General features: G+C 37.3%; 1 protein-coding gene across 1 annotated transcript; it reads right to left on the bottom strand.

The window, feature by feature from the left end:
- Positions 1-9247: 9247 nt before the first annotated feature.
- LOC145785239 (uncharacterized) lies at positions 9248-11028 on the bottom strand. The gene has a single exon (XM_082596923.1). The coding sequence runs from the start codon at positions 11026-11028 to the stop codon at positions 10084-10086; it is 945 nt and encodes a 314-aa protein (XP_082453049.1). The 3' UTR covers positions 9248-10083.
- Positions 11029-11079: the final 51 nt, after the last annotated feature.

Below are 11079 nucleotides of genomic sequence, written 5' to 3'. Positions count from 1 at the left end.
AAATCAATTTCCGTTGTCTGTCAGATCTAAACTTATTCCTTATTCCTGATCAAGAGAGCATGGAAACCGGAATGTCTGCTGACGGCAGAAAGTTTCTTCAAGTGGTCGTGTGAGGAAGCTTTAACGATATCCTCTTTAAGAAAAGCACACTCATCGTCTGCTTTCATAGGCGTAGCCAGGGGGGCGAAAGGGGCCGTGCCCCCTCCAATTTTCAAAGTTTGGATTCCGAAGTTGAGCTCTTTGTTGAAAATATAATAAAATTTGTAGAAACTTATAACGTTTTCCAAGATATCTGGCTATTAACACCCCCAAGGACTTGTTTTAGACACACAGAAAGACAAAGAATCGCGCAAAATTTACGCAATTTACGTTTATTTTAACTAACTTGTGGAAGCAATTTCAGAATGGCTTACTCTGTTGGGTTTTTGTGTCGCTGAGTTTTTGGTGTTCTCTAATTTTAGCCGCAGATTTTGCCCGTTCATGTGTAAGAGCTACCTTTAATAAGTTAATAGCTGTTTATCTGCTAATAAATTTTATACAAATATTACCCTAAAAGTGTTTCCAGAAAGCGCTATAATCCATTATTTAAGTGTAATTAATTTTTTTTCTGGCTACGCCAATGACAACTTCTCCTCGGACTTTCCAGGCACTTTTCTGAAAAAGTTGGCCTCAATTTTTCCCTCTTCATTGAAGAATTCGATTTTACCAACGTAATGCACAGGTCGGGTTTTCCCTTGCATGTTGCTTGTAGGCTGCAGTTTACACTAGGCTACAAATAAATTTAAACTTCAATAGACCAATGGACAAATTATTTTTCCAGAGATTTAGACTATTAAAGAGAACAATACACTTTGTTATCTATTTGATGACTACATGTATCATCACTTAACACTGGCAGCTGAAGTGAGGTAAGTTGAGCCACCGGCTCAACTTACCTGCACATCACTGGCTCAACTTACCTCAAGGCCGCCATTAAAAGTTAAACGGGAATTTCTCCAGTCATATATGAGCCAGCAACCTCACTTTAATAGTTTCTGAATAAGCTAACATTAGTGATTACTGTTAGACATATCAATACTGGTGAATGCCATAGACATTTTGTAAAACACAAAAAATCTTTTTTTTCAAAAAGTTCAAAAAACTTCCCAAAATCACTAAAAACAGTTTTTCTGTCTTTCTACAAGACAAAGACCTATAATCTTTACAGAACAGCTCCATATAAGATAAACGGTCAGGTAGGTGGCAGTAGAAAGTTGATGCGATTTTTATTTTTTGAGTTACCGGGGGTGGCTCAACTTACCCACTGGCTCAACTTACCTCACCTTCCCCTATGTTGTAGTTCAAATCCTTCTTCATGACAGGCCATTTCATGTTGAGGAAGGTGCCAGTTTGCTCATTTTAATAAAATGATTCTTCTGATTTGGTGTGATATTGTTTACTTTACGTAGTAGAAAGGAATCTGCTATTTCTTGAAATGTTAAAGTACAATCAGCACTTTCAAATTTAGCCAAAATGTGAAGTGTAGTTGTTGATGTACAGATTTGCTTTATATTTTCAACTGCCATTCAAAAACGGTTGACCACTGGGACTGACTAATCAGCACTACTAAGCTTTGAGCAGTTCTGCCAACCACACTTAATGAATGGGTACCAAATTGATAAACAAGGTAAGAAATTTGGCAACACTAGCCTTGAGTGATGAAAAACTCAATCTCACGCTCCACTGACTGTTGAAAACAACTTATCACGCTCCACTGATCAGCACCGCTCCGATTGGTCAAACTATTGTTCAATCTCGGTATAGGGTATTTTTTTATGGTACCTTTTAGAAAGTTGCGCCCCGGGCGGCACATTCCCTAGCTACGCCACTGTCTGGCACCCCTTTTCATTACCACAATCGTCGAGTTCCATGTCAGTAATGTCAGTCTTCACGCATGATAATCTCTATGCAGGGCCGGATTTAGCTGATGGGGAGCCCGGGCACATTTAGATGGGGGGCCCCGTGCAAAAAAACTTTGTAGAAACTTCAAAGGCTGAAAGAAAAAATATTAATAAAACAAAATCACAGTTTTTTCACGTAGGGGTCCCTTCAAAAGTCGGGGGCACCTGCACCCTCTGCCCTCCCCCCTAAATCCGGACCTGTTTTTATTGCAGACTCAGCATCCATCTTTGATCAAGTATCGTTTCAGGTTTCTATGGTAGCCTACTTTGTATTATACGTATAGCTTTTTCTATGGGTGCAACCTAATTCGTACTCTGAACACTTCGTACCCTGAAAAGATCGAGAGAAAATATTAAAAAAAGCCGAAGTCGCTGATCGCAGTTTCCGCAAACATTTTCCACCTGAAAAGATCGAGAGAAAAAATAGCACAAAGCCGAAGTCGCTGATCGCAGTTTCCGCAAACAAACAAACTGAAAAGATCGAGAGAAAAAAATAGAGCAAAGCCGAAGTCGCTGATCGGAGTTTGGTTGCATCCTTTTTCTATAGGCCTAATGTAGGCCTACTGTAAAAATATAATCAGTCAGTAAAGCTTAGGCTACCTAGAAAGAACATTGCTTACTTTGAACAACCAGCATTTATTAGCACGTAGCCCAGGCCTACCGCAAGTTACCGATAATGTTAATAGTAAACAACTACAGTATTGCTGGTTAGTGGTTATAGTGATATGTTTTGGTAAGGTCTTATAACTGAAAAGCTAATAGGCCTAAGTGAAAAAGCTAATAGCTAATAGAACATTCAAAAAATCGCATCGACCTTACTGAAACTTGGTTGAACAGCTTTAGTAGGCCCACCGGCAGGCGCGGATCTATGGGACCCGGGCCCCAATATACATTTACAACCCCCCCTACATAGTACAACCCCCCCCCCTGGTCACAGCGGTAAACCATTCTTCTCTTTGTAGGAAAATTGTAACATAAGATTCCCGGATCCGTTCGTCTGTATGTAATGACCGAAAGAAACACTCCTTTGAAAACGTCTATTCAAAATTGTATTTCTGTAAAATTAGCCACCTGGCTGTCAAAATTGAGATACAACACCGTACACCACTAAAAACTTGTCACTACGATACAAACTACTTAGATAAAGACGGAACTTTCGTCCAGCTAGCAAGCACTAAGCAAACAGTTAAATATACGACTAACTTTCAAGCAACCATTTTACGAATGACTAGAATACATTGCTATATCTCAAACTCACGTACGCAGTTACTGTGACGTCATAGTGAAATAATGTGAAGCAATTCTCAACAGGTGTGATACAAGTCTTACGAACGATGGTGCAATCTGGGCTCATTTTTTAGGAAAAATTCCATGACGTAATATACTAAGATTCAGTAGACCTGAACGGTTTTATATGACGTTTGATTTGGTGAACCGTGAACCATTGTCGGGAACACCCCCTTTGGCACGCGTGTGACGTCACGATATTGAGAATGATGCATTCAGTCTCTATGTCTCTAAAACAAAGTTTGCCTAATTTTAAGCGAAACTTCATTAAAAGAGCGAGTTTTGCCAATACCAAACATTCAAACATCTCAGCCATGAATTAGCAACAAGAAAACATAGAGACTTAGCTTTATTACCGAAAAAATGCCGAAAAAAACATGATCTTATCCTTTTGCTATGCCACCAGACAGCACCATTTTACAGGAATATTTATACCCATATTGTTGTTGAAAATGCTCTCAGAATGCACCAAATTCAAAGTAATTTTTCAAAATTTTCTAGGGGAGCCCCTCAGATTCCCCGCCGCTGAGTGTCGCCTTTGGCAAACACGGCTGTCAGGCTTCGCCCGCCGGCCGTTAAACCCCCCAAATTCCTGGCTACGCCACTGATTGTTCATATCTGTTTTATCTTTTTCTTACTTTTTAATTCATTTTTACACTTTCTGGCTCCCCCCAAAAAAACTCCTAGATCCGCGCCTGTCCACCGGTACTTCTAACAATAGCATAGATTTAGTTAGGCCTACCAAGTTATCGTAGTCATTGATTTGAAATTTTAAGTAAAAAAACTTGGTCTATAGCAATTAGCAAAATTTTACATTTAATGTAAAATAAAACTTTTGTAAAAAGCAATTGGTAGGCCTATAACATATAAAATGCAGACACAGGAACTGATGTTCAGTTCTATGCTCCAGTCAAAACGACATGACGTCGTAGATTGAAATTGACCAACCAATAGAGGGTGACGTGGGTACGGTACATACTGGTAATGCTTTCACTACTTTACCATTGTTATTTTCTAACCCTAAAAGTTAGGTTTAAGATGTGAAAATAGCAAATGAAAGGTAGGCCTAAGCAGTGGCGGATTTAGAACGTAATTTATGGGTGGGCCTAGGAAATATCTTGGTGGGCCTTCACCAATAATGCCACGGCAGGCCAGCATACAAAATTTTAGTGTTACCGAATATTTCTTACAAATGCTGTGAAATAGTGATGTCGCAGACAATTCAGTGCCACTTAGCCTAGTTGTTCTAGTGTTAAACATTAATATGTTTTTTTCAAGGATCTGATTTTGGGTGGGCCTGTACCAATCAGGCCCACCCGGTAGATTCGCGCCTGGGCCTAAGTAGTACAGGCATAAAGCAGCTTTCGCCTGGTTAAATGGTATTCACACACTTCACCTTATGTTTGATCGATTCTGACTCATGGCGTTTTTGACCTAGAAGTACTGGAGCCTATATTTGTACTTCCGATACCTTACTAATTCTAGCTGTAAACTAAAACTGCCCTAAAATGTAATCGACGAGATATAAAAATGACGTGACTCAAAATCTGCTGAGACCGGCACAATGAAAGTATAGAAACTTTTCGCTACAGCTAAATTAAAAACTAGTTGTGTTCAAGTTTGGCGCCTACTACAAACAAAAATTCAAACATACGCCACAAAACCGGCCAACTTTGGGCATTTATGGAGGAGCAAGGGGGCGGCAACATTAGGTGCCAAATGGGACATTGTTACGTCATAATGAGTCACAATGAACGGATTTGGAAGTCCTTGGCATTAAAAGTGTATAACCATCTACGGAATAAATGCCAGTTTTCAACGAAATAATAACATTTATGAAAAGAAAATACAGTACAGAATTATTTTGTAACATGCTTCAAAGAAATTATGCAGTTTATAAACAATACTCTTTCTACGCAAATTATTCTGAAGGTGTGATGTTTTTCAAAAAGCTTTTTGCAGTGTAAAGCAGAACAAAAGTGACAAAGTTCAATAAACGAAATTCAATTGAAGCAGAAGAAAAACAATATATAATTATCATGCTTTGAACTACTGTAATGGTCTGAATCGTAATCAGTCTTTACAAGAAGGAGAGAGTTTTTTGACTAAACTAAAGAAATCAAACTAAAACGATTATTCTTCCCTGGCAAATTGGCAATTGGCGAGCTATTGGTAGTTCGAGTGTCAAAGTTCCGGACATTTAAGTATTTTAACATTTCTCCATGATGCAGATTTTAACACTAAATTCCATGACTTCATGGAAAATCATGACGTATGGCAACCCTAGTTTCTTGCCAACATTTTACTTCGATAAAAAATCAACCAGGTTTGGTAACTACAAAAATTTATTGGTAGAGCTTTCGCCGCCGTAAAGGCGGCTTCATCAGTACTCTTATTCAAATAGAAACAGTACTGATGAAGCCGCCTTTACGGCGGCGAAAGCTCTACCAATAAATTTTTGTAGTTACCAAACCTGGTTGATTTTTTATTGATTATTATACGTTTGGTTGAATCCTCTCACATGGATCCTACAATCATTGATGATTAGCAATTCCCATAACACCGAGAAGCCAGAACTGAGGTTAAGAGTCTGCAGAAACCTTTTATTACTATTTTACTTCGATATTGTAAATGTGGATTGTGTCAACCTGTAGGCCTACCGGAAATATGCGTTGATGTCGAAGCTATGCTAAATTAATTACAATAAAACCACATGCAAACACTATTGATATTCCAATTGCAACACCCACTGCCACTGTTGATGAGAAATGTCTAGTATAGGCTTTGTAAACATGACTAACATGAGTCGGTGTATCTCATTAACAGGCTGACGTAGCCTTAAAAATAACAATCATGCAACTTGGATCAAAAGATATTTTTGCTCAAGGCTGGCATGGAAATATAGGCGAAGACATAAAAAAATAGTTTGCCCCATTTGATAAACAGGTTAGTTGATTTGATTTCGTAGGCGAAATAGCCTACAATCAGCACAAACCATAACAAAAGAAATTCAGCTTGCACAAGAAATGTGGGAGCAAACGTCAGCTGCTGAGACCTGAGCCGTCGGTTCAAAAACAATACCAAACTGCTGTGTTCTGAAAGCCATTTGCTCCGTGCTTGTACCGTGGACTTCGCTATACTAGCAGCTGGACTGGAAGCCAAACGCTGCCGGACTAAATGAGGCTTATAAAGGATTTGCCATATTGGCAGTTTTAACGCCAAAGGTTTTTGGCTTCCAGTTCAGATGTTATTATAGCGACGTCCACGCTTGTACTGAACGTGGGCTAAGCAATTAATCACAATCACAGCTGCACCAATTCCCACGTCTTCGATTCATTTTTGAACTTAACGCAGGTGCAGGCTATTGAGTCAATAGTAGCCTATTGAGTCAATAGTAGCCTATTGACACCTTCAATACATGGTCTTTAAATTTATTGATATGCAAGGTTAAGGGCAAATCCAGCAAGTAACTGTAAGGGATGCGATTTCAATAAAACACAAGGAAGTTTTGGTCTCCATTCATCCGACCATGCAAATACACCTTCAACAAAGTTATTTTTCTTTGTTTTAAGGGGAGATCGATCATCTGGATCCGCTGTGCTAGGTCCCTGTGCTAGGTGCCACTGTGCTAGGTCCCTACACAAAGAGTTGAAAGCGATTTTAACTTAGTTAAAACGAAATTCTTTAGGTTAGGTTATCAAGAAATTTAGGGCAATACAAAACAACAAATGTTTATAAATAAATGGTTCGCAACGAAATAAATCAAAACATGACAAAATAATTTTGAGCAAATGATAATTTTGTTTCATTTCGAAATAGTGCTACTGTATCCAATGTTGGCCTATTTTTGTTTTAAACAGTCCTAACAATCAATATTCCAATCAATACAATACTTCAAAATCATCTCATTTCAAAATAGTTTGTTTGAATTAAGTTTTTCAGTGAATATGTAATATGTATTTTTGTTTTGTTTTTAGCATGAAAGTAATTTCGTCTTCAACTCGAAACGAATAATAGACACATAAAATTTTCGAATTTAAAAATTTCAAAGTACGTTGGCTTGTTGTTCTGATTAATTCTTGATTAACCGGAGTAGTATAAGCCACTGTAGCATGTTTTGCAAAATTTTGTTATTTTTGTATCGTGATTAGCCTACGTTACATTTCAAATTAATTTGTATCCTTTTGACTGATTAGAATTAAGTTAGTTTCAAGACCCCTCTCTAGTTCAGAGCCTGAACTCAAACTCCGCAAAATCGATTCAGTTTAAGTCGAAGTAGGTTATATCACCTGTATGATTTAGCAAACTTCCAAGACGAATCTGAACAACTTTTGTTTTCACAGACACAAAGTTTTCTTACCCATATACCTTGTTAGGCCATCATGCTCAACATGTGACGATATGATTGGTCAACGTGATGTGATTTGTTTTGTAAACTTGTCTACTTTTTTCCTTGTAAAATTATGCTTAGCCTACTGCTTATGGTGTGGGCTACAGTTGACAAATAAAGAATAGACTATGTTTTGTGAATATGATGACAGCACTGGAATTCCAACCAACGCCATTGAAATGAACAAAAGAAAACTTGCAAAACTCCCCCTCAAAAACAATGAAAATTTTAACTTAGAATTTCAACTTGAATGAAAATCGACCTAGTTTATCCTCCACGATAGTCTATCTTTTTACAGTATAGTCAATAATGGCTGTAGCCTGTCACATCATTATTTTTGTCATTTTGACGTTTTTTTGTTGTTGATGGAATTGCAACCAAAAAGAGAACAGTTGTTGACAGGATATGAACCTCAGCAACAAAATATTGTTTTACCTTTGACGTCACATTACCCTATTCACCAACTTTCAATTTTAAATAGCAACATCATGAATGGCAGCACTTCCTCTTCAAAAGTAACTGACAATCTGTGACGTTAATTTTGAATCAATGTCAGCAAACGTTTAATCAATGAAAATTTTGTTTTTTAAATTTTATAAGTCCCCTTAGCCTACACACCTTTTGAAATCTCATTTTTATTTCTACATCAAAAGCAAAAACACCCAGAAAATTAAATTGTTGCCTATTATTTTTGTGCTTACTGCGTATAGCTTGAAGCAGTGCTCTTCAACCTTTTTTGTTGCAATGCACCTTTAAAAATATTGTGACAAACTCATGCACCCAATTTATTTCAAAGGTGAACCGAAGTGAAAAGTGATATAAAAATCTGCTTGCAAAGAGAGTATTACACTACTACCTAGGCTATATAATCAAGCAAGCAAAATTAAGGAAATTATATTTAATGACTCATCTCCACCATGAATGAATTTATTGATGTTGCATGTAGCCTAATTATCCATAACTCAAACCGAGGGTGCTCTTCCTTTCAATTGCTTCCATCATCAATGTGTGTGATTCAGTTTATTTTTCGAGATTTGATTTCACATTGACAAAAAAAAACAAAAAAAAACTGACGCATAAAGACGTTAGTGGCATTTAAACAAGAAAAGATATTGCCTTCAGTTGTGCTTCTGTATTCTGGCACACTAAACAAGTGTAGCCTACCCAATGTCAGTGTACGGTGTCTCTTTAAACAATGCTTCCATGCCAAAATCTGACTAGAGATCAATTAAATCTTTGAGTTCTGTAGTAAGTCTATCATAAATGAAAGGTTGTAACATCCAAGAATAGGCATTAAATGTGGCATTCTGTTCTGCATTGAAATATTTTTCGAAATTGTCTTGCAACAAACTAAGGTGGGAATCAATCAGTGAGAGCAGTTGATTTTAAAAATGGTCATGTTCTTTCGTGAAGTTGCTATTATGTGTTAATTTTGGGCTGAAGTGTTATCTTGTAGTAATGATATCAAACGCAAGTCTTGCCTATATTGACAATTAGGCTACCCCAAAATTTATTTAAAGCAACTTTTTATTGTCTCAATCAAACTCATGAAAGCATATTAATGTGTGCAAATTTAGTCTGCACACAGAAGTTACAGTCACAAACATACAACCAGAATCCAGACATATGCATCCATATACTGTAATCCTAAGACGCATCTTTAATTTGTGAAAATCATGTAAACGATATAAAAAGCGAACAACTGGTTATTGTCGTGCAAAGTTCCATGGCATCTTTAAATCGTGCAAGGAATAATTCGACAGTCACTTGGGAAATTCAACCAATTAACTATTAACGTTGAATGGAGTCATAATTACATGTACTAGTATACAGAACAACGATGAAGTTTGCTAAAACGCATTTCGCTACAAAGTACAAACACCGCACAGGAGGTCCATATTCAAACGTAAACAAAACAACGCGTAAAACGAATAACCTATAGATGGTAATTAAATTACAGTTATACTTGAAGATTATTGAAATGATTAAGTAAGAAACTGACTATAAATTATTCAAGACTGATGTAGGTTATTGCTCGGAAAGGAATTCTGGCAGTGTCTTACATGTTTCACTTAACCGAGATAAATGAAATGAAATCTTTCACTTCACAAATGTGTGATTTGCGAACGTTTGTAAGTCGTTAACAATTCACAAACCGTTTCGTTACGTTTTTTTGTACCAAACATTTCCAAGAGCCTTCAATGCAATTTCGTATGACGTCATTCACGTCACACTGAAAGGTTGCGCCATAGTAATTGGCACTGAAATCTTTCAAACTGCTTGGCGCAAAAATTGTATAATCGAACTGTTTAAAAAGCAGTTTCTGCATATCACTCTATAAATGAGTAAGTCAGTCAATAATAATAATAAATGAAGCATACAAATAAACAAAGCAGGGCAATCATAACGCGCTTGCTACGTTAATTAAAAACAACAACAGCAGATTGATAAAAAATAAATAAATAATTAAATTGCTTCAATCTCAATGGCTTTCAAAGGCATATTAGAAATGGTTCCATTATTATGCACGTTATTTTTATGCAAAGCTGAACCATTTTCATCTTTAGTTTTGCGAAGTTTTTGCGCCAGCCTCAGTTTATGTCTTAGCGAATGAGACACACCTGCTATATTAATGGATTCATCAACAACTATTGTTCGAACACTATCACAGCAGCTGAGCAGCTTCGGGAAGCTTAAATTTCTATTTCCTGTCACTGACAGCTCGTCAAGGTCTTTGAGCTGAACAATCTCTTGATCAATGGTGCGTAGTAGATTGTTATCCAAGTGCAAATGCGTCAGTTTGACGAGCGAATAAATAGGGAGTGGTACTACTTCAAGCGCACAGTTGTTCAATGCGAGCTTTTGCAAGTTCCAAAAACAACAAATGCTATCGTCAATGTCGATACCTTTGTTACCGCCGAGAGCAAAAACTATCAGCTTGGTTAGATGCGTGACTTCGTCAGGAATACGTTTGAGTCCACATCCTCCCAGATCAAGCCAAGTAATATTTGTCAAATTTTTAATCGGGCTAAAATTTCTTAAGCCGAATGTATTTCCAAGACCCAGTGCTTGAAGTTTGTGTAAGTTCGACCAACTATTAGGAATCTCCTTTAAACCGCATCTCCACATGTTAATTGCTTGCAGGTCTGTAAGCTTGCCTAGAATATCGGCAGTCGTAATGTTCGGGTTATTGTTGAAACTAACTGCCTGAACATCTCTGAAAGCGTAATACTCAATTTCCAAGATGGCCGGCGGGACTTGATGAAGGTTGCAGTCGTCCATATCAAGGGTTTCCACATGAAGATTGGGAGCATTATTCAGCTCCCATTCCATCATTTCAAAATGATCTAGTAATGCATACCTGTCCCATTCTTCTTCTCCATTTTCTATTTCTTTATTCAAAGTTGTCATTCTACACTTCAAAACATGCTACATTACTCCAAAGATTTCTCTGAATTAAAG

This window comes from Aplidium turbinatum, chromosome 16 (assembly GCF_918807975.1).
Source record: "Aplidium turbinatum chromosome 16, kaAplTurb1.1, whole genome shotgun sequence".
Classification (NCBI taxonomy): Eukaryota; Metazoa; Chordata; class Ascidiacea; order Aplousobranchia; family Polyclinidae; genus Aplidium; species Aplidium turbinatum.
This window is presented reverse-complemented; position numbering and strand designations above follow the sequence as displayed.

Excerpts from the sequence above, each read along its gene's own strand:
- LOC145785239 (XM_082596923.1), bottom strand. The coding sequence starts at position 11,028 with ATGACAACTTTGAATAAAGAAATAGAAAATGGAGAAGAAGAATGGGAC.